At 43.2% G+C, this 24,606-nt stretch overlaps 2 protein-coding genes across 10 annotated transcripts in view; one reads left to right on the forward strand and one right to left on the reverse strand.

The window, feature by feature from the left end:
* The first annotated feature begins 294 nt into the window (after positions 1–294).
* LOC106813636 (serine/threonine-protein kinase PRP4 homolog) lies at positions 295–18,012 on the forward strand. Of its 8 annotated transcripts, none has more exons than XM_014817825.1 (17): positions 295–1,476; positions 1,818–1,898; positions 2,169–2,288; positions 4,364–4,451; positions 5,626–5,766; positions 6,409–6,529; positions 7,605–7,675; positions 7,907–7,994; positions 9,943–10,090; positions 10,466–10,603; positions 11,033–11,186; positions 11,629–11,743; positions 12,626–12,864; positions 13,176–13,646; positions 14,056–14,804; positions 15,457–15,516; positions 16,696–18,012. In XM_014817825.1, exons 1-14 carry the CDS (start codon positions 314–316, stop codon positions 13,377–13,379), a joined length of 2,871 nt encoding a protein of 956 aa, XP_014673311.1. In that variant the 5' UTR covers positions 295–313; the 3' UTR covers positions 13,380–13,646; positions 14,056–14,804; positions 15,457–15,516; positions 16,696–18,012. The 8 variants fall into 8 exon arrangements, with proteins under 8 accessions (XP_014673311.1, XP_014673313.1, XP_014673307.1 ...); XM_014817827.1 differs by having other exon boundaries at positions 17,408–18,012; XM_014817821.1 differs by having other exon boundaries at positions 14,056–15,606.
* Positions 18,013–18,098: 86 nt separating this feature from the next.
* Positions 18,099–24,606, reverse strand: part of LOC106813638 (kelch-like protein 1) — a 35,049-nt gene continuing 28,541 nt past the window's right edge. For both annotated transcript variants that reach the window (XM_014817830.1, XM_014817829.1), the window contains 4 exons: positions 21,408–21,594; positions 20,517–20,810; positions 19,703–19,889; positions 18,099–19,483 (listed from right to left, as the gene is read on the reverse strand). In XM_014817830.1, the coding sequence (XP_014673316.1) occupies positions 19,171–19,483; positions 19,703–19,889; positions 20,517–20,810; positions 21,408–21,594 (981 nt within the window). In that variant the 3' untranslated portion in view covers positions 18,099–19,170. The remainder of the gene's footprint in view (positions 19,484–19,702; positions 19,890–20,516; positions 20,811–21,407; positions 21,595–24,606) is intronic.

Raw genomic sequence — 24,606 nt, forward strand, 5'->3', positions numbered from 1 at the left:
TGATAAGAATTTTGATAAAAATTTGATAAAAATTTTCATGGGCATTATTCCATAAATTTTGCTATTTCTTAGTAACAATCATTAAACAATGCCATGAGTGGCTCTGAGTGGGCATATATCCATACAGATAAGTGCACTCTTTAAATTCCTACTATTATAATATTTCTAATTAAAGCCTGGTTTAATCATAATTGAAAAGGAACAAAAACGCTAAATGGTTTTGTTGCGACAAAGTTGACATTTTGGTTTCCACCATGTATAAAGTGCCTAATGATTTGTGTTTCTTCCTATATCAAGCATATCAAGTGAGTCGATGTCAGCGCCTGCTCGCTACGACAAGTCGGACAAAGACAAATATGAGGGCAGGCACAGCAAGAAAAAGGCTAAGAAGCACAAGCACAAGCACAAAAGCCATCACAAGCACCGCACGTCTGAGAGAGAGAAACCGGACAGGAGACACCGCCACAAGCACAAGCAGAAGCGGCACAAGAGCGAGCGGTCGCCGGACGACGTGTCGCCGAAGAGGCTGCGCATCGACGAGGGGTCAGAGGTCGGCGAGCAAGAGCCGAACCTTGAGCTGCTGGAGCAGCAGAAGGCGCTGCTGCAGGCGCAGCTCGCCGGCACTAGTATCGGCATGATCGCGCACGACTACGGCTCGGCATCCGACGACGAGGAGGGAGAGCTCGACCGTCCGCCGCGTGCCTGCCACGACATCGTGACGCTCGCCGATGACCACCCCCAGGGGGCGCCGGATTCGGACGACGTCGAGGTGATCTCGGACGGCGGCTGCGCGGCAGAGGGGGAGGACAACTCCGACGTGTTGGATTATGTCGATCAGCTGCTGGAGCAGCACGACCACACATCACTGCCGACTTCGCCGCAACGCCGGCGGTCGACGCCCCACGAGGTGGCACCACCGTCGTCCGTGTCGAAACATCGGCGAGCGGAGGGGTTGAGAGACAGGAAGGTCGGCGGGTCAGGTGTAGAGCCACGGCGATTCGTCGAGGAGCCACAGACGCCGGAGAACCACAAGGAGAATCAATCGCCAAGCGGTGAGGGCGCCACCTCATGGCAGAAACCCGAGGTGATTCTCATCGATGACCGGAGCAGCCATTCGCCAAAGAGGAAGGAGCCGCTGTCAAAGGAGAGGCAGTCAACAAGTGCCAGCAGACGCGGGCGCAGCAGGTCTCCGAGGAGGAAGAGTCGGTCCCCGAGGAAGGATACCACAAAGAGGAAGAGTCGATCTCCAAAGAGGGAACGTTTCCAGAAGAGGAGCCGCTCCCCGAGGAAGGAGTCCGTCTTGAAAAGCCGGTCCCCTAGAAGAGAGGAAATATCCAGGAAGCAGAAGAGCCGGTCACCAAGAAGGGAAGTGAAGCCACGACCCTCTCCACCTCGCTCTCCGGCGCGGAGGAGTAGGTCTCCGAGGAAGAGGTTGTCTCCGGCGAAGCGAAGGAGTCCTTTACCGATGAGAAGAAGGTAATGTGTTTATTTTTACAAACAAAAAAGAAGTAGTTATTATGGGTTACTTCATTATTGAAAATGAGAGTTTAAAACAAAATTTGGTTTAGAATTAGTTGATTGAACACCATCATATTTTATCACTTTAACTTAAGTTAGTGGTCATTTAATATATCGAAAACCAAGTCTTTGAGCAGTAATTAGCCGTCTACAGGTCTATAAAATGGCGCTCATGCCAACTTGAAAATGTGTGTGTAAAATTGTTAACCGTGTCAGACAGATCCTACTTTGATGCTATCTAAACTAAAAAATGACTGTTTCTGTGACCGTATCAACTACTTTGATGTTGTTATCTGCAGGATGTCAAGAGAGAGGTCACCACATCAAAGAAGAGGGAGAGATATGGATAGACTAGGAAGACCACATATGATGAGAGGAAGGTCATATATCCAGTACAATAATAATAAAAAAACTATTGTTCTTTCATTGTGCTTGATAATCACTGCCTGTGTTTATTTAATAATAAACATACTCAAGTGACTCTCCACCTACAGTTTGAGGTTTACCGTTAAGTTATCTTGTTGCTCTATTGAAAATAATAATATAATACTATATCTTATCTGTGAGCTCGTATGTTTTAGAAATACGTTTATAAACTCATTTATGGTTAAAACATTCTTGTTTAATAGCCATACTGGTGTAACTTACAGACATTGGAGACGAAGTCGGAGTCGGTCTAGGGACAGGCGAAGGTCAAGATCACCTGTTGATATATTCAAGGGTAGCCTTTCTGAGGGCATGAAGAAAGCGGATGCCAGCTCAGATGATGAGTAAGTAGCCACGTTTTGAGTTTGCTCAGCAAATTATGGGAAGTTATGCATTTTTAGCTCACTTTGACATCGTCAAGATGAGCTATTGCCATGGGGTGTCGTCCGTCCGTCCGTCCGTTTGTCTGTCAACATTTGGCTACGGTCAACGATAACTCAGGAACCGTTTGACCCACATGTTTCAAATTGCATATAGTTGTTACTCCTATGGGAGAGGTTTGAATGTCCTATTTTGGAGCACGCCAGTCAACCTACTTTGGAGCCACGTCAACATTTTCGCAAAAATGGAAATGGCCATAAGTCAGTTCAGGTTCAACAGATTTTGCTCATTTCTGGTATGTGAATGAATAAGGACTTGCCCCAAAACATATCACACAGGTTTTGATATTTTTTTTAAATTATGCAAATTAGGTAGATTTCGGCAATTCCCCTATGCATTTCAGTGTCTGCCTACTGTCAACGATAACTCAAGAACCGTTAGACCCACATATTTCAAATTGCATATAGTTGTTACTCCTATGGGAGAGGTTTGAACGTCCTATTTTGGAGCACGCCAGTCGACCTACTTTCGTGCGACGTCCACTTTTTGGCAAAAATGGAAATGGCCATAAGTCAGTTCAGGTTCAACAGATTTTGCTCAATTCTGGTATGTGAATGAATAAGGACTGGCCCTAAAACATATCACACGGGTTTTTATTTATTTTTTTAATTATGCAAATTAGGTAGATTTTGGCAATTTCATTATGCATTTCAGTGTCTGCCTACGGTCAACGCCATCAGTCATAATATAACGTTCGCACGCATCGATACGTTTGACCATTCATGATACACATGTCAATACTCTACTAACTAAAATCCATATATCATTTAGTAACATAGTTGCATCCAAAAGCAAAAGAAACACAAGACTAGGGCTGTAACGAATACACTAGGTCACAAATACAATACGTATCACGATATATGCATGCGAATATGAATATTTCACGAATTCGAATACTCACTTGTTGATGCTGTAAATGTGTAATGTCGTGTGTGTGTGTGCGCGTGCGCGTGTGCGCGTACGTGTGTTTGCGCGCGTGTGTGTGTGTGCATGTGTGTGTGCGCGTGCGCGTAGGTGTGTGTGCGTGCGTGTGTGTGTGTGTGTGTGTGTGTTGTCCGCTAATGCCTCCAGACAACTTTCGTCCGTTAACGAACAACTTTTAGCAGACGTTAGCGAAACGCGCTCGCGATTGATCGAGCCTTCTGTACTTCAATCAAAGGTGCCGCTGCCGTGCACATGGCTGGAAAAACGCAACATGGCTGTCTCAGATTTTTGTGACGTCACTGTACACGTGTATATCACATGTCAACAAGAAAAGCGCAGTATTGAGCTGGTTACGGTATGAAAATTCTAAAATATTACACCACGATAATATTGCAATGCCGGTATACCGCTGCAACCCTAGTATCCGTCCCTTCTCACACGCTCGATATGGGGTGAGTAACACGTGATAGTAAGATACACGTCCCAGCCTTCTCGACGTGCGAGAAGGGACGGGTACCAGTCTAGCTGAGTTCACGGGGAAAGCTGCAAACGACATTCAGAATTCGAGCAAATCGGCGTAGAATTGCAGTTTAAAGAAGATTTAAAAGTAGGTTCCATTTTTATTATTTGTATTCGTCAGTATTCGAATAATGACGACGTGAATAACGAATACGTATCGTCCAACAACAATATTCGGTGCACCGAATACGCGAGTGTATCGTTACAGCCCTACATAACACGATTCATAATTCCATAGCAGTTGTTTACTAAGCACTCTAAGACACTGATTTGTAAGCGTTTTACATGATTGATTGTTAGAGTCACAGTTGAGTGTTTTGTATTCTAGTTAGTTTTCTTTTGAAAGTATTGCGAGATGTATCATATCGCATAGGTTGTGTTGTGATACAGAATCGTATTGTGTGCTGCCTATGTCGTTCCACCCCTACTAATGACACGGTCACACATACAGTCATCGTACTGAGAAGGAAGTGAAATGTTTGATTGGCTGTTAACAATGCCATGCACACTATTAAATGCACTTTTCTGTTCACAGAGTTTTAGACATAGAAATCCCCGATGAAGATGAAGATGAAGAGGCAATTATTGAGAGGAGGCGTCAACAGAGGGAGGCACTGTTGAAGGTGAATTAAATTTTAAGTTAAAGTAAATTAATGGTGCGTGTATAAAATCGTAAACTATTGACCCTAGTTACTCATGCATTTCAGGATTTCAAAATATACAAAATGATATACAATGTAGTACACAAATTTATATGTAAAACAATGAGTAAATTATTCTAGGTTAAAGGAGCGTAAGGTTTAAGGAGAATCTTTGAAATTTGGCATTTGAATTTGATGAGCGTGAGTTTACCTTTATATCTTTTACTACATCTGATATGCTATCCTCATCCACTAGTTCAAATCTTTTTTCTACGTATCACGGGGACATTTTTGGTGGGGTCAGGTGGTAATACCAATCAGTGGGCAACATTTATTTTGAGCAGGCAATATTGGTTTTTAATTTCATAGCGTCTGGCACGGTTTGCACTGATTACAATACTGTATTCAAGGCACTATATAAAATTTGAAACAGTAAGCAAAGTGTATTTTGTGTAGCATAAGTTATTTTTGCATAGAAAATATTTAGTAGCTAAGTTTTCGTTATGGTGTTATGTAAAAGATTGTTATGCTTGGTATGTATGTCACATGTCAGGTTCTAAAACTTTTTTCAACTGGGCTCTGTATGTCATGTGATAGTCAATATGGATGAGCCCAGGAACTGGAAGAAACATCTGAAAAATTTGGGAAATTTTGAGTATTTTATCAAATAAATAATTGCAACTGTGCTAATTACCAACATTGATAAAGTAAATAAGCAGCAAGAAACTATAAACTATAACTAGCAGATGCTATGATATATACTATATGTGGGTTAAAATATATATGTATACATACATATTATCAAGAGTACATAATAGAGATGTAGAGTAGTATAATAGACATAATCTCTATTATGTACTCTTCATATTATGTTTTGTGAGGTGATATTTAAATGGTTAAGTACAATAACTAATCTTTTCCATCCCTTCACTAGCTTGAGATACTATATTGTATATAAAGTATATGTGTAAAGAAGAGGCCTAGACGGCTGCGGCGCTCCACTGCTGCCCCAACTGGTTTCAAAATGTGGGTTATTGAATGCCATGTGTGTCTGCATGCGTGTGTGCGTGCGTGTGTGCAATTATATTGTCATAACTTTCTGTTCTGACTTGATTTCCTATAGGGCACAGTATGAATTTGTTATTTTGTTGTGTAGAAATTGGAACCAGCACTGACAGTGGAACAGCCATATTCAGAGAGTAATAGCAATGCATCGGCGCTCTCTGACGATGAAACTCGTGATAACTCGAGAGGAACTTCCCATGAGCATGACTCCAGGTCAAGCAGTCCTAATTCAGTAAGCAGCCTCCATCTATTCAGTAGCTGTGCTAGTAAAATGCAGCAGCTTAAACTTACTATTGCGAGATTTTTGCTCAGAAAAACTAAATATAGCTAAATATAGTCTCACATGACAGCAGAAATATCACTGATTACACCAACATTAAAAACACTAAGATTTTATGCAGTTATAGCATAGAAAAATGGATTTGACCACATCATACCAGCAATAAATTTTATCGTATGCCGACTCTCAAAATCACAAATGGCGCCTTCAAACCAAGTGCATAATTAAAACAAAAGGGCGTGCAATTCTGTGTGGTAAATATTATTGAGTTTTTATGTCAATAATTCAGAGCACTCTGTCATTGTCATTCCCGTGTTACTATCTGACTGGTAATCCACAAGCTTCCTCTAATAACAGACTTTACGCGGCATTAGTACTACATTCCTGTTACGCTAGTATGAACGTCTGTGTTTACACTCTGACCTGATTTCTGCATTACTGCACCGTGATAGATGTCTCGCGCTACCACGAGAAAGTCCGAGAGATGGCAACGGTAAACATAAACAAAACGCAAAATTGTAATCGGTGTATAATTTATAGGGTGGTGTGGCATGGGTTAAGTCATGTGGATATAGTAGTGCACATGTTTTCTAGGTGGATTTGGCTCGTGAGGTGGAGGAGGATCTTAAACGTGACATCGATGACCAGAAGGAGTACGACTTTGAAGCGTCGCGCTATGACAAGATAAAGAACATCGAGGAAGGCGAGGAGGAAGGTATGTGTGGTTTATAATTCTTGATGCTGTGGTAATTCCGTGAATGATTACCATATTACTCATGATGATATGATTAGTTCGTGTGAATCATGTCATATTCTTGTGTAGTGCAGATCACTGTTTGATCAGGGCTCTGCCTTAAAACAGTTTCGAATTGAATTCCCTGTATAAAGTGCTTCATTTTATGCTTAATTTCCCAGACAGAATAAAGTATAGGAAGCCTGATTCTTTGCCATTCTATTGTAGATGGGATCCAGGCAAGGCCAACTTGAGCCAAACCCTATTAAAAACATTCCATTTTTAGCTCGCCTTGACATTGTCAAGATGAGCTATTGCCATGGGGTGTCGTACGTCCGTCCGTCCGTCCGTCCGTCAACATTTGGCTACGGTCAACGATAACTCAAGAACCGTTTGACCCACATGTTTCAAATTGCATGCAGTTGTTACTCCTATGGGAGAGATTTGAACGTCCTATTTTGGAGCACGGCAGTCGACCTACTTTCGAGCCACGCCCACTTTTTGGCAAAAATGAAAATGGCCATCTAAATTCTTTGATTTTGTTAAATTTTGGTATGTGAATGTGTAAGGCTAGCCCCCAAACAGTTGTTACTCCTATGGGAGAGATGACAACGTCCTATTACGTTTATTTCGTCTAACTGGTCAACAACTCTACAATAATACCTATATACGTGTAATATTGTGTTTTAGATTCTTCGTTACAGTTATTTGACTGGAATATTTTATTGTTTTTATTTGCGCGATATTCGAAAACCAAAATGGCGATCATTTAGGCGTAGCGCCATCTCTCGTCAAGATTTCAGACTTTCAGATCTGAAACATTTATTTTCGCATCAAAACTTGATTCATGCGTATCATTATCAAGAGTATATAATGGGAGATATGCTATATAAGTTCTCCCATATATACTCTTGCTTTATATATACCCCCTCCCTCTTCTATCACACCCAAGGTGAGCTACAGTGTCATTGACACTTTCATTATTTAGGTGATAACAAGTACATACATTTTGTGAGATATAATGAATTGTTCTAACAGTGATATATTATATTTATAGGAACAGAAAAAGCGAAACCGTTGACAACGGTTTTTGCCGCTGACACAGACATGTTTGGCGAAAATTATGAGGTAAAGTGGTAATTGTTAACCAAAGTTGTTAAAGCCATCTATCACTGAACATTATGAGTTAAATAATAATATAGGATATTCACATATGAATGGTCAGTTTCCATGTCAATATTTATGTATGTAACGATATTGTTATACATATTATAAAGTTAGGTATTGATTTGTGCGTGTGTGTGTGTGATTTTAGTTGGTTAAGAATGTTTACTTAATGAGAACTTTTCCTTTAAATAGAGTCCTGCGACAGTAGCAGCGAAGCATATGCGAGGCTCCGAGAATCCCAGTCTAACAGATAACTGGGACGATGCAGAGGGCTACTACAGTAAGTTGTCACAATTTCCTAATGTTCCCAACTTTCACAGCATATGTACGAGAATGCATATTCGGTAACGTGAATGTTTTGCAGCTAAGAAACCTATTAGTCGAGTTTAGTAGGTTTTTATTAATCGAGCTTTTGAGATTTCATAACTAATTATATTCATCGACATGTCTTTCCTTAAACATTTGATTTTTTGTCTTTATGTGTATTTTGTAATGCCTATGTGAACCCAAAGATGCACATTTGTCAATAAATACACCAAACGGTAATATTTCACCATATTATTACTTACCTTGAGGCATTTTATCATCAAAAAGTTGTATTTTGTAACATTTGAAGCAATAATAAATCCAGTAAAATCAATGAAACACAATTCGATTTGAAAGAGGGATAGGCCTAATTGTGACGTAGTTTTGGTAATCTGCGTTGAGCTTTGGGCATTGCATGCATGCTACGGACCATACAGTTATTGTTGTAAAGCAGTTGCATAAATAGTAGAAGTCTGTACGAAATCGACCACAAACAACGTTGCCATGCAGCAATTACTATAAACAGTACTATAGTTATCTGTCAAAATTAGGTATAAATATTTTAGATTTGTCTGTTCTGCTTATTTATGTTGATCAAAATATTCATAACAAACCGCCCCAGCAGTGTTCACAAATATCTGTGACTCGGTTTTAGTCCTTTATGCAACGGTACTGATATATAGGGATAAATTTATTATGATTATGTCAATTGATATCGAGCAAAACTTATATTTTCAATTAGTATGATAATAGTTAGTTTTAGTTATCCCTGTAGGTGACTAGATGGCACATAATGCAGTGACAAGTTTCCTTGGGTCTTCCCCTTCTTCTCCTTCCGTCTGGCGTATGATAATAGAACTATGATTATCTGTCGATATTAGCAACAGTCCATAATAGAGCAGAGTATGACACTGTTTTAACATCCTTTTGCATAGTGTTCAACTTGAATTTGTTCCATCAATATGTGAATAAATATATTCAAACTTTACCTTGTTTTGTTCTCTGATTCTCCCTTAGTCATGTGACACCACCAGTTTACCTGAAAATCGTATGTGTTCTTCAAAAAAGTTCTTTGAATACGACACGGTTTCACACAATATTCCCCACGATTTACATGACATGAAGCAAAGTTTCTAGCAGGGCAGCACCAGATATGTTACTACGGGACGCTGGGGCTGTGGGGGATATTAGGTAAACACAGTAACAGCACTTGTTTCGCTTCTCGCCGAACAAAACATGGCAACACAGCTAAAATCTGCAGCTAGCTCGCCGTGAGCACACATTTATTTTTAGCATGCTGGAAACACGCTTACTAAGCTTGCATACAATTCGATGCCTAATATCCCCAACAGCCCCCAGCGTCCCGTAGTAACAAATCTGGTGCCGCCGCCGTGAGAAACTGCTTCATGTCATGCAAATTGTGGGGAATATTGTGTGACACCGTGTCGTATTCAAAGAACTTTTTTGCAGAACACATACGATTTTCAGGTAAACTGGTGGTGTCATATGACTAAGGGAGAATCAGAGAACAAAACAAGGTAAAGTTTGAATATATTTATTCACATAGTGATAGAATAAATTCAAGTCGAAAACTATGCAAAACGCTGTTAAAACAGTGTCATACTCTTCTCTATTATGGGCTCTTGATATTAGGTATAGATATTTTCAATTTGTTTTGATCATTGGCTTAGTTGACATTCATCTGGTTTCAAGCTATTGAGTAGTAGAAAATGGGTACCTGCAATAATAAATATAATAATTTCTTTATACACAGTTTGGCACGTTGTGTTAGGTTAATAGTGCAATACCTGCTGGTGGGTGTGGATAGAATTCAAAGAATGCCTTGGGAATTTGATTTGTGTAGCATGACCACATGTATAATTGCAAGTATTTGTTGCACACACATCCTCTGCACATTACAGGAGTGCGGATAGGAGAGATGCTGGACTCACGTTATGCTGTGTATGGCTTCACTGGTCAAGGTGTGTTCAGTAACGTAGTGCGTGCCAGGGATCAGGCACGTGGCACCATGGATGTTGCCATCAAGATCATTCGCAACAATGACATCATGTAAGCTCAGAGTTAACTCATTATTTTAATCAGGGTAGAGTTTGGCACACTGGTACACCTTTTGGAGGAAATTGGGTAAATTGTAGTGGGTCCAGAGGAGTCAGCCTATATCACTGAATATAGGAAACCCCATTCATACATGGCGAGTAATGTCACGTCAGTGATGTACAATTTCATTGATTATTTTGGTGATTGCATTGTATTAGATAGCGAGCAACGTTTTGATGCAGGTATAGTAAATGACAGGGACATGTATCACTCACTCATGAAGGAAATGTCTATGACACAAAGACAATTACCTGTGTAATGACCATGATAGTTTAACTTTAAGAGTAGATGTAGGTAATATCAGGTTAATGGTTATGTTGTCATTAGGCACAAGACCGGCATCAAGGAGCTGGAGCTGCTGAAACGCCTCAACGATGCCGACCCAGATGACCGCTTCCACTGTCTGCGACTGCATCGCAACTTCTCACACAAGAACCACCTCTGTCTTGTGTTCGAGTCTCTCAGGTAAGGCTGTATGCTTTCTTCTTATGGACTGCATTCTGGCATACGTCTTAGGTAAGGCTGCATGCTTTCTTCCTATGGGCAACACTCTGATAGTGATATGCATCTCATGGAAGCTGCCTATTTCATTCCCACGATCATCTTTATTTCGACACCGGTACCACCTCTCGCCTGTTACACTATCACTATGGACTGGAATAAACAGTTAAAACACAGACTAAACTCGTAAATTGTGCAATAGTGGAAGTACAGACATGGTAAAGTGCAGCGTTTCCTTTGGTATATGAGGTGGGCTGCTTTGCTGATGAGCACCGCAGGCATGTGCCCCCTCCCCACACTGTTCCGCACCTGTGGCACTCATTTAACCCTGCCACCTCACTCATGATTTTACTCAGAGGAAACGCTACAGTGTTCCCGTTTTACTGTTGTTAGCATGAACCTGAGGGAGGTGCTAAAGAAGTATGGCAAAGACGTGGGCCTACACATCAAGGCAGTGCGCTCATACACACAACAGCTGCTGCTCGCCCTCAAGCTGATGAAGCGGTGCAACATCATCCACGCTGACATCAAACCTGACAACGTGCTGGTGAGTGCTGCCTCTCCATCCCAGCGAGGCAATATGTGCCAGTAGTATTTTTATCAAAACATTTTTTAAACTCGTGCCTTAAGTGCTTCATTATCCATCACGACTGTGCCATATATTCCACAGACATATCAGTAAAGAAGGCTGCATTTTTAGTTGTCGTTTTCTTCATTTTATAACTCTTCTAATAATTTAACCATGTAATCTGTACATAAATACTGGTTACCTGCCCACCAAAGTTACTGAAAGTAGAGGGAAATTGTCTAAAGTTTTAGAATAGTTTTCGTACAACTCAAAATCTGTCAGTAGCAATTCTATAGCTAAATCCACTAATGTGCCATTCAGCCACTTCCACTGTCATCACTAAAACCATATTATTAAGAATATTTGAATGCATCATGAAAATTCTGTTTATATTTCTAAAAACATGATTTTTGTGGGGCAGGTGAATGACTCCAAGCTTGTACTGAAGCTATGTGACTTCGGCTCTGCATCCTTTGTTGTGGAAAATGAAATCACTCCCTACCTAGTGAGCAGGTTCTACCGAGCACCAGAAATTAGTGAGTCATCTTATTTTTAGCATATATACAAAAAATATATAAAAATAATAGCAATATATTGAAATTAGTTACATTTATATAATGTACGTAAATCTTGTTGGTTTTATACTTACAGTCGAGGAGTTAAATCGTGCTGTTTGACCTTCACTTTAACGTCGTGGCATAGAGACTAAAGTGCGACTGGCTTCACCTACGTTCATTGTTTATCGTAGCTGAAAAACTAAAGGACTACTCAATGACAATGTGAAAATAGTTTCTGGTCAATTTTAGGACATTGGCTAATAGTCCTCATAAGTACTCGACAGTGAGCTGCTAGTGTTATTAATTGATATTAAGAGGCAAGAATGTACTCTACCCTCTATGTCTAAAGAGTAGCTGGCAAGCGTCTTTTGAGATTGTCAAGAGTTTAAATGTTGGTCCTTGCCATTTCCAGAAGTAATGTAGCTAATTGTTATTGATTTCTTATCTAGCTTTGTTAAAAATCTGGCGATTGCAAAGGTAATCTTAAAACGAGCGACTCACCTAAAATTTCATTATCTATATTTTTATAATAATTTTGTGAATTTTTAATAACAGCCAGTCAGCAATTTGAGATATTAAGCTTTATTGTAGCTACTTGTGCTTTTATATAGCTTGCTGATGTTGCAAGCTATATTGTAGACAAAAAATAACTCGAAAAATTTATTATGTCATCGATTACAAATAAAGCAAAGGGCTGTGCATATCACAACCTACCTTGTAAATCTTTGGGTTAGCTATGCTATTATCAAGTGCTCAGAAGCCATGTGCCTTTAAGCATCTAATATTTTACATTCCTATATGCAGGTGTAAACTATTAGGAAGCCTTGTCTGTTTGTTCATTTGAGGTTTTTGTTTTTACAGTAATTGGTAAATCCTACGACTTTGGCATTGACCTGTGGAGTGCCGGGGTAACCATTTATGAGCTGTACACGGGTAAGATCATGTTCCCAGGCAAGTCCAACAACCAAATGTTAAAATTGATGATGGACTGGAAGGGCAAGATGCCCAACCGCATGATCAAGAAAGGAGCATTTCGTGACCAGCACTTTGATAACAACTTCAACTTCCTCTACCGAGAGGTGGATAAAGTGACAGAGCGGGTAAGACAATACGTAGTCCTGTATTTGCATTAAAACAGCCTTTGTTCTCATGCTTGCAGACTATGGTGGCATATCTGTGTGTTTTCGTGCGTGCGTGCATGCATGCTGTGGTGTCAATTCTTGGTACCCATACTTGGAGAAGAAGGTTTCCTATATATGTTAATGGCTGGTTACCATGCGTGCAATAGATGGTGACGTGTGCGTGCTTGCATGCGTGCGAACGTGCTTGCATTTTTCTGTGTGTTAGTGCCTGGCTATCATGCTTGTAGGAGATAGTAACATGGTTGTGTGCTTTGTTCTCGTGCTTGCAGGAGAAGGTGACCGTGATGAGCACGATCAACCCGACCAAGGACCTCCTCGCTGATCTCATTGGCTTCCAGCGTTTGCCTGAGGACCAGCTGCGCAAGGTCACGCAGCTGCGCAACCTGCTAGAGAAGATGATGATGCTCGACCCTAGCAAGCGACTCTCACTCAACGACTGCCTCAAGCATCCGTTCATACAGGAGAAGATATAGTGTGCTGCCTGCTGTGTGTACATGGGGGCTGTGCTGGGTGGGGATGGAGAATGGCCAGGTGCTGGTGTAAATGGATCCGTTCGCCGGTTGCTCTCCACCCTGACTTCCATATCAGTCCCCACTAGTCGTAACGTTCTGCTGATAGCATGTTGGAGAGGCAGGGAAATATTCTCCAGCAGTTGCCCACTACCTCTTAGCATTGCTGGTTCCTCGCTGGTTGAGCAGAGGGGTTAGGAAATGGCTTTCTGGTACTTCTAGGCCTGTCAGGTAGGAATGGTATGAAGTACCTATGGATGGATGTGATAATGAACATGAGAGCTACTAGCCGGTCAGTGAGAGTGTGAAGTGTGCATGTGTTATGCTCTAGGCGCCTGATAAGTATGGAACATGTATGCAGTCAGGGTTCTCCAAGCTTTTTCATTATAGCATGGCGGGTGCTGCTTCTACGGTCCTAGTTGCAAATCGCCGAAAGCGGTTTGCGTGCTAGGGGGGTCCGGGGGCTATGATATTTAGCATGGCGGCTATGATATTTAGAGTGGCGGGTGCATTTTAGGATGGCGGGGCTCGACGATAGCCTGGCGGGCCGCCAGGCTATAAGTGCTCTTGGAGAACCCTGGCAGTCTATTGTAATGAAGAATAACGTGTAAATTGGAATGTATGCTTTTTGCCTTTTCAGTAAAAGCTCTCCCACTGCTTCTCCAAAGCAGCAACTGCATTGGTGGAACGGGAAGAAATACGCGAGATAAGTATTCATACCAAAGGGATCTGTGCTGCAAAATGCATCTATATTGACCAACCATTAACACCTGTAAGCACACTCGGTGTTGGGGCGGTTGTTAACCTGCCTACTAAGGTCATACCTGTGGGTACCTATGTTGTTTTACACAGTTGTAGTTTTGCCTCCACATACCAGTGCTTCTGGGTGAATTTCTTATAGCTCGTTTGTGCAAATTACCGTATTAGGAAAGTGTGTTATTGTATCGCAATGAGGTATTGAGTAATTTTGTTGAATCCAGTTATTTATGATTATCAGAGTACAGTTATTTTGTCAGCACGTGTATGAGAGTGCAGATATTGGCTTCAGAATGAATTTGTCGTTTATCTCCTAAGGAGTGCTAGCACATGATTGAAACATTCCAGAAGTGTTTAAAAAAAATTGCAATATGTCATAAGAATACCATGTCACTAGTTCCTTATAAGAACTAGGTGTAATAATGTTTCAGAGTGACTGGATGTTGAGACCTCTGTACATCAGTCATCCCAAGTTTTCTGTAATATTTTGGGGTTTCAAATGCTAGAGTAATTGGGCATAGTTAACTTTTATTCAGGTTTCGGCATTGTACTGCACGCCACAGGTGGCAGCAGTTGGACATTAACCATGGTAAATGTGTGCTGCTGCAGTTGTTGGTATATGGCTACTGTTCAGTAAGTACTATGGATCATACTTTTTGCATGTACACACAATATAGCAGTTATCACTGGCCAGATGTACCATATAAACCGATTTACAAAACGTTTTCTTTGTGTTTGGATGGATTGAGATTCGAAGTGTTCTAAAATGGAATTGTGTAGTAAATATTTCGTGCTTTTAACTGCTGGTTTAATTTAACCTGCTGCAGACACATTACAAATGTGAACTATTATTTGCAAGTTTTAATTAAAGTGTTGCAGTTCTTTACATAGTAGATTATATTGTGGAAACCGATTCTTTAAGAGCAAATTCAACAGGTAATTTCGCTTGTGATTAAATCGTTTGTAAGCTGACTGACGAGTAAAGTAAAGGCCAAGATAGGTCAAAACAGTTGCAAGGAAACGACTTCTTGTTTGATATATCACGTTTGTGTTTATGTCCTATTATTAGTTGAAATCATGTTTGTGAATACAGGCAGGCATATTATTTTAGGTATTGCTGGACATTAAATTTCAAGAGCAGAGGGAAGCATATGTAGGAATAATAATAGCTAATAAATTGTGCACAAGAAACATACGTGTAGAGTGTAGATGAGGGAAGATCATTGAGGTCTTACAAATGTTAGTCTCGCTGTGATCGTGATATCGTGTTATTTTGTTGTTTCAGTAGGTTGGACAGTTTTAACTGCTATCAGGATTTAGAATAAAGACACAGTATGACAAAGTGGTAATGACAGTGTTCAGCCTGGTATTGACTGCATCAACCCAATTGCCACCCTGCTCTGCTCCACTCTGGGAGAGGTGCTGCTACCTGGTGGTAAACTCCATCTCTTCTACGTGCCACAATTATACCACTCATGCAGTTGTTGAAGTGACAGCACCATGCTGTAACGTAATGGTTACGCACATAATTACCCCCAATTTAAACTGTAATGGTCAATATTTTATTAATATATTTTTGCTAGAAAGAAATCTATCTTTACTGCAATTATAGATGTATCTTCCAGCGCCAATATATAAATGTATAAAAACACTTATACATGATTTTGTATAAGCATACGAAGTATGCAAGGACACAAGTATTGTCTCCTTAAGAGTGTGTACAGCTTTGGGTTTAAATGTTCAAATGTGTTTACAGTTAAAGCAGTTTCCCAAAGATTCATGGTAGGGTGGCAATAGGGTCTGCTTGTTATATATAGCATTTTCATTTACATATATACATACATACATACATACATGCTATGTGCTAGTGGTTCTGGTGTATCCCGTGGTGGAAGAATGAGCTAGTCTTGGGTGGATTATGTGGGGTATAAGGAAAGGTGTTGGTTGAGCCATGTCAGGGATTACCAAAAGCAGAATGGTCTTCCTCTGCTTTGCATATAAGTGTATACACATAATTTCCACATCATTGGACAGTTCATTTCTGTTAAACTAACATTATTAATTGACACCAAATGATAGTAAACGATGTAGAAAATTACTTTTAACAACAAGTTCCTAGCAAAAGTCCTTGAAAGTCAACTCTATGATATTGTTAGCTGCCAAATGATAAACTAGTGGCAATGTTGGAAATGGGCCAGAAAGGGTTGAGAACCATGACATATATAATGCATACACCAGTGTTCATTGTATTACTTGCTTTACATTATTTGTGATTCACACTTTGACATATTGATAGACTCCTTTTCACGATTGGATTGCCCGGATAAGTAGATTTTTTATGTACTTGTTCATTTGCATAAGTATCAATGCTTACCCTAGCTCTTGGGAGTCGAAATAATGCACTGCATACAGAGAATGAAGGGTGTGATAGCTTGCACCACTAATATTTCATCATACACAAACCCTAGAGCCACATAGCGGCTGTCCAACTCAGACGTCATGTTCGTTTTCAACACACATACAGGTTCGTGGAGACAGGATGTTTCACAGAATCGCTGGGCGTGGCACCGGATACGTTCGTGGCATTGGCAATGGGTTTTCCACTGGGTACCAAACAGCACTCCGGGAGTGAGTGACGGAAGACCCAATGACGACCAAACCTGCCGGAACGATTTTTGCCACTCTGGTGGAAAGATATGTGATTTTGTACTTCACGTAATGCAGCATCTGTGAATTTGCAGGAGCGTTGTGAACTTTGCTAGTTGCTGTTGGCAAAAACAGCCATCGAGGAAGAAAGATTACCCAAACACAGTGTTTTTGCCAACTCCGGCACATTTGTCTTTGTTCACTTCTTATGTACTATGTGATACAGTTGCTGTACATCCTTCTGTGCATTGCTCTCTTCTGGTAGACTGCTGCCACCTTCCATCTGCACGATGTACGATTTTCATTCTAGATTAATGTTTTCGTGCAAAGCTGTGTGCCGGCATACACCAGCTCTCGTTCTATAGCTTTCATTGCTCCACTTCATGGTGGAGTGATACACAGCAACGAAGGCATTATAACTAGAGTTAGGCATATCAGTGGTGGCTATACATCAATTCCCTCCCGCTATCTTCACTATGAATGTTTTCCCATTTATCCAACCCTGGATGCAAGGAGTGCCATGCAAAGTGTGTCACGTAATGCGTGGTTGTGTGAGAAAAGAATGTCTGGCTGTTTTTTTTCTGTTTCAGGAGGCAGTACCTAAACACGTCTCAGTACTGATAATAGAAGTCACGAATATGCCACTTAGCAACATACAGAGGGAGCCTTCGAGACAATGTGTGTTCGTCAACGGTGGAAGAGGTGGTATCATCACGTTGAAACGTCTCATGCTGAAGTATATTTGCAGTTAGATCCTGGATAGCATTGGTTCCTCTATCATCTTACTACATTATTTTCCGTACACTCGTGTGCAATAGATAGTTGGGGTTACTCGTGGTAGAAGTCACTTTTATTCTTTTCAAGAATTGCAATGCATTATGTCATAGCAGGTACAGCTGTGACCATAATTTCACTGACATTTACACCAATATATGAATAGTAGCTAGATAATTTATTTACCAGATATTGCAGGCGTGTGAAGGCTTCTTGGGTCCTTGATCATTTGTCACCAAAATATGTCGTGGAAATTATGACTGCAATTTGAAACTCTAAATTTCTGTCCATGATCTTAGTGATATTTACGATTATTGCTCCAACTTTTTCTGAGGTAGGCATGTATTTTCAGTTTACATTGCTGGTTAATGTAAATTGTAATGCCACTAACATTAAATCAGCATATAGCTTTTAAAGAATGGTTCTTGTCTATATATTTTTTTTCAAATGTGTATGTTTGCAAATACAGAAAACATATAATGTCACAGATGACTTTCAGGTCACCTGTTGTATTCACAAAGCCAAATGCACACATGCAGCAGATTTCTTTATATAATACAACAAAAACGTTCGTTTCCCAACAATAATCAGCTGTGTGCATTGCCCAAAAATACAAAACGTTTGTCTCAAAATAATTTGCGTTAAAATCCAACGTTTGATAATCAAGACAAATGTTTCGTCTCAAGGTCAGAGGGCTGGCAGTGGGGGTTGTACGCAGACCAAGGCAAAAGACCATTAATGATCCTAGTGATCACGTGTTTTTCAAAATATCCAAGTAAAACAATGTCTGTTGTGTGCATTGAACGAAAAACAAAAACAAAGACAAATGTTTCTGTAGTATTACACAAAATCGATCAGTCAAGGTAAAGAAAAATATTTTATCACCAACCAATATTACCTAACAATGTGAATACTTAATCGGTATAACTATAGATATGCACGCTGAATAGTTCTATGAATCAATCACTCAAGATCACCAAACCTGTTAAAAAAAGTACAATGAACATGCTACACGTAGCTGGGTTTTCATATCATTTGTCTCTACATATCGACGCTGGGCTATGAACACATTTAACGCCTATAACATGCCTACGCAACAGTCAGCATTGGCATGGTATTCATTGGCAGGCCATTGCACTCGGCAGGAAAATAGATCAAATACAACCCAGCATTGTCACCACTAGCTTTACAAACCCGGGCGTTGCAACACCCGGCTTTAATTGTCAAGTTAAGTGACTTTCAATGTTAAAATACTATGATTATTGCGATTTTTATCAAGAAGAATCGAGTCAGTAGAACCTCCGTAAGACGGTTACCTGGTGTGCAACTGGATTTGCTGATAGATGCCTACCACTCCAATTCTACCAATTGCCGTCTTTCCAATTCTCAACTATAAAAAATACCTCATTACTATCATTCCTCTGGACTGCAGTCAGCTCACTAGAGCAGTCTTACGGGGTCGCACAAACCTAGACGAACACTGGCACACGAAAACATTGCATGATATTTCTCATTGCGTTCCATTGCCGGTTATATCCACAGTCCCGTATGCTACAGGCCTGATGAGGGTCGCGGTCTCTCACCGATGCGCTCCGTCCACGTGTACGCAGCCGTAACTTCGCTCGGGCACCCGCTGGGCGGTCATTTTCGCCTCCTCTTTGACGGGAACGGTGACCGCCGCTAGCCCCATCGCATACCTCCTGTTCCACATCGGTGCGCAGTCAGTCCACTTGTCCGTGCCGGGGTCGTACCGCTCCATGCAGTTCATATACTGCTTGCCATTGAAACCTCCAGCACAGTAGAGGGCGTTATTCATGACGACCAACGCAGCACTGCTCCTGGGCCTGTGCAATGGTGCTACTATCGTCCACTGGTTTATCTGAGGGTCAAACCTGTGGACATGTGTTTGCGACAACATTTTGAGTTAATGAGAAAGTAATAGGCGATTTTCTCCACGCACATATACGCTATAAGAAAACATAATATGGAAGGAAACTAATTCAACTGTGACAACGCAGCGTGATAATTTCGGTTGATTAGTTATTGGTACGGAAATCCTATGAGGTTCTAACGAAGTTTCTAAGAATAAGAGGAATAAATTTGGCAGGCACCTTTCAACGCAGTTAAGCCACTTCCCGTTATATCCTCCGACGGCATAAATGTATCCGTTTAGTGTTGCCACCGTGTGGTAAGAACGCGTATGGTTCATCGCACGGACCGTCGTCCATGTCCGGGAGTACGGGTCGTACCTTTCGACCGTGTCCAGAAATCGATCGCTGGTTTCCTCAACATTTCCACCTGGGCGCGTCAAAAATGCGAACATGTTACTCGCGTGTATGCACGTGAGACACCTTATTACACGATCGCGAATATATACATTTCCTCAGCCTCATTTCATGTTCTGTACCATGGATCGTACAGGGGTGTGAATCGTATATGAGTCTCTACGCGTCGGTGCCAAGGGAGCAGCAAAGACCGTTGAAGCAGTACGCGTCTACTCGTGACTGATAGCATACTGATATGTTTATATATCATGTGTGAGTCCTGAACTGTAACTCGCACGTTATACTGTTTTACTTGCAATGCGTTGTCACCTGCTTTATCGGGACAGGGTTGGAGCCACCATGTTCGGATTCACTATAACCCAAAAGTTGTCAGTTTGTGTTTAGGTTTAGCATAATTTTATAACTTAGGATAGTTAAATAGTTAAAGGACAATAATGTGCCTTTAAGAAAGGAAAAAATATATTGTTTAATCGAGTCCTGATCTCTCTACCCGATGAAAATACCGCGCGTAAACATTTTTTCAATGACATCCGTTTCTCCGAGGCTCGATTAATTGGGGGGATCATTGACACTGCTACGCAGGTTTACCTCTCTCTCGGTAAAGTGGAATGTGATTGCTCATAATATATAAACGTCGTACCTGATCCACCGACTGCGTACAAATATCCTCCAAAGCTTGCTGCACCAAAGAAGCTTCTGCGTTGCCGCATGGGCGCTGCCTCCATCCATGTGTCGCTCTGGTTGTCGTACATCTCCACTGTGTTCATGTAGTGGCTGTGCTCATCCCTGCCTCCCAGCAGGTAGATCTGTCCGTCGATGAGACTGCACGCGGCTCCGTGTCGGGCCGACAGCAGCGAACTGCAAGCCTCCCAACAGTTTGCTGTCAGGTTGTATCGTTCCATGGTTTTGAGAGCCTGGTGGGGCCCTGTGCCTCCTGAAATATTGTTCGATGGTTCATCGACATAGGCGCGATAGTATACGAACTGACTCATTGACACCGTTTAAGCTGGAAGAGCTATAGAACTTACTCGATATATATATATATATGAAAGTGTAATCATCTTAATGATTTTAATAGAAGTAGGTTAAAAGCAGTTTATTGTGACTTTATTCATTGGTGTGTTATAAAACTGAACGGTATGTTATTAATCTCAAGAACTGGGTCAGAATTTCTCTTAATATGTAATCTTGTAATATATCTACTTCAGCGAGATAGCGCGCTATCATTCCACTACAAACAACTCGCTATTATACTCGGTGTCAGTTCTTCGCGCTCTGCCGTTACATACACACACACACACACACACACACACACACACACACACACACACACACACACACACACCCGCACACACACACACACACACACACACACACACACACACAACACACACACACACACAACAAACACACACGCCGCGCACGCAACACACATCAATCACGCGCGCGCGCGCGCGCACACGCACACGCACCGGACGAATCACGCAAGCACGGGCAGTAATGGATTTCACGATGACGCTGACGTCTGCACCTATGACGTAGACGTAGGAGCCTATGTTGACGGTCGCCATGCCAGCTCTGGCAGACGACGTGCTGAGCGTCGTGCCGCACGTTGTGTGGATAGCCGTTGTCCAGCACCTGCTGTGCTGCGTCTCCACGTACCACTCGACCGTATAGAGCAGTTGGCCCTGCGCCTCCCCTCCAATCGCCATCAGAACCTTCAGGACAAGCGCAGCAGCACGATATCAAGCCGGAAACGCTTCTTGGCGCGTATTCGCTGACCAGGGCCATGGTAACTAATCGTTATGGTAGAGCTACAAGCAACATTGTTGACAAAGGGCCACGCGACTCCAGGGGGTGCTTGTTAGCGGACCACTACTCTAGGGGGCGCGTATTTGCGGACCATTACTCTAGGGGGCGCGTATTTGCGGACCATTACTCTAGGGGGCGCGTATTTGCGGACCATTACTCTAGGGGGCGCGTATTTGCGGACCATTACTCTAGGGGGCGCATTTTTGCGGACCACTACTCTTGGGGTCGCGTTTAGCGGACCATGACTCTAGGGGGCGCGTGTTTGCGGATCATTACACTAGGCGGTGCGTGTTAGCCGACCATGCCTCTAGGGAGCGCGTGTTTGCAGATCATGACTCTAGGGGGCGCGTATTTGCGGATCATGACTCTAGGGGGCGCGTATTTGCGGATCATTACTCTAGGGGGTGCGTGTTAGCCGACCATGCCTCTAGGGAGCGCGTGTTTGCGGACCATTACTCTTGGGGTCGCGTTTAGCGGACCATTACTCTAGGGGGCGCGTATTTGCGGACCATTACTCTAGGGGGCGCGTCTTTGCGGACCATTACTCTAGGGGGCGCGTATTTGCGGACCATTACTCTAGGGGGCGCGTATTTGCGGACCATTACTCTAGGGGGCGCGTATTTGCGCCCCCTCCTGTCTTAGGGTAATGGCCGCAAATAGCGCCCGTGAGTAATTGGCTCGCAAACACGCGCCCCCTAGGTATTGGTCCGCAAATATGACCCCCCCCCCCCTTAGAGTAAGGCCGTGCCGTCAAACACGACGCCCCCTAGAGTAACTGGTCGCTTAAGAACACGCGCCCCTAGAGGTGGTGAACACAGTAGAGGGGTCATAAGGCGCAGCCTGGATAAGCTTAAACAGAATTAATTAAGAACGATGCTCACCTGTTACTGCGCTTACACAACATACACTTTACCTCATTGTTAAATAACTACGGATTCGATGCTCTATGCTCCGCTCGAAACTTTGCCAGGCTCTATGATGCGAATTGATACAGAGTAGTAAAACTGGTATCCGTTTCATACAAAATGGGCGACAGGCGGAGCCATGGCTCGCCACTTGCTGGAAGTGGCACAATACAAAACAGGGACCATCTTTACTTCGAATGCTTTCTAGACGTCCACGAGCCATATAACTTGCGTGCATAATGCAATTATTGCGCACTCTAGTGCGATTTCTGCGAAAAAATGCCTAAAGAATGAATTTGTTCTAGAGCACGATATAGCTGCAACGCTGAACTTTTGCGGACGCTTATGTTGTACACGTCCTAGAGGTCATGGTCCGACTCGAAACCGGCGAGCGCCACACGCAGTAGAATGCGTCCGGCGCGCCTAACACGACCCCTTAGAGCTGAGATGGGCCGCGAGTAGCGCGGCCCAACGGAGTAATGTCGCAATGAGTGCCCCGCTCTAGAGTATATGCGTCGGCAAGACACACGCCCCGTAGAGTCATGCGTCCCCTAACACGCGCGCCCTAGAGATCATGATCGCAAACACGCGCCCCTAGAGTCATGGTGGCCGCTAAAGCGAGACCAGCAAGTCATGATCCGCTAAGACAGCGCCCCCTAGAGTCATGGTTTGGCAGAAATATGCGCCTGCGGCTGGCCTTTAGCAGTACATCGTCGCTAACACGCGCCCCCTGAGTCATGGGGTCCGCTAAACACGCGCGCCCTAAAGTCATCGGTCCCCGCTAAAACGCGGCCGAGCCTATCCCCCCAGCGCAGTTAATGGGTCCCGCATAGATATGGCACCCCCCCCCTAGAGTAATCGGTGCCGCGCAAATACGGCGGTCCCTTCTAGGAGTATGCCCCGCTAACACGGCCTCGCGCTGACGCAGTAATGGTCTCTCTCCGCCTATGTGTGATCGATCCGTAAAAACGCGGCCCTGAGAGTCATGCGTTCCCGCTAATACTGTCCGGAACAAGAGAGTCATGGATCCCGTAACACGCGGCGCGCCGTGAAGTGCATGATCCGCAAAACGGCGCGCCCTAGTGGTGATCCGCTTAACACGCCGGGGCCTTCCTAGGTCATGATCGCTAGAGAGCGCGACACGCAGAGGTAATTGGTCGGCGCAGAATATCGGGCCCCCCTTAGAGTAGATGTCGGCAATATGCCCCGCCCTAGGAGTAACTTCGCGCAAATAGCGCCCCTAGAGTCGATGGCCCGATAACACGCGCCCCTAGGAGTCATGACCTGCCTAAACGCGACACCCAGGAGTAATGGTCCGCAAGACACGCGCCCCCTTAGTCATGATTCGGCGTAAGAAGCGCGCCTCCTAGAAGTCATGGTCCCGCTAAACGCGACCCCCAGAGTAAGCGTGCGCGCGAATATGGCCGGCCGGAGGGTCGTGCCCCCTCTAGGCTATGGATCCAGCAAATACGCGCCCTCTGGTATGGCCGGATAACACGCGCCCCCTAGAGGTAATGGTCGCAGAACAGCACGGCCCCTTAGGAGTCATGGCCCGCTACACGCGCCCCCTAGATGAATGGTCCAGGGCAAAACACACGCCCCGATTAGGTCGTGGTCCAGCAAACACGCCGCCCCTAGAGTCATGGTCCTGCTTAAACGCGACCCCAAGAATAATGATCCGGCAAACACGCGCCCCCTAGAGTCATTGGTCGGCTAAAGCGACCCCAAGAGTCATGATCCGAAATACGCGCCCTAGAGTAATGGTCCGCAAACACGCGCCCCCTGAGTCATGATCCGACAAACACGCCCCGCCCTAGAGTCGATGGTCCGCTTAAAAACGCGACCCAAAGGAGGTAATTGGTCGAACACGCGCTTCCCTAGAGGCTGTCATGTCGGCTAACACGACGCCTAGCACGTAATTGATCCGCCAACATTACGCGCACCCTAGAGTCATGATCGAAATACAGCAGCCCCCTAGGTCATGATCTGCAAAACACGCGCTCGGCCTAGAGG

The sequence above is a fragment of the Priapulus caudatus genome, unplaced genomic scaffold (genome assembly GCF_000485595.1).
Source record: "Priapulus caudatus unplaced genomic scaffold, Priapulus_caudatus-5.0.1 Scaffold803, whole genome shotgun sequence".
Taxonomy (NCBI): Eukaryota; Metazoa; Priapulida; class Priapulimorpha; order Priapulimorphida; family Priapulidae; genus Priapulus; species Priapulus caudatus.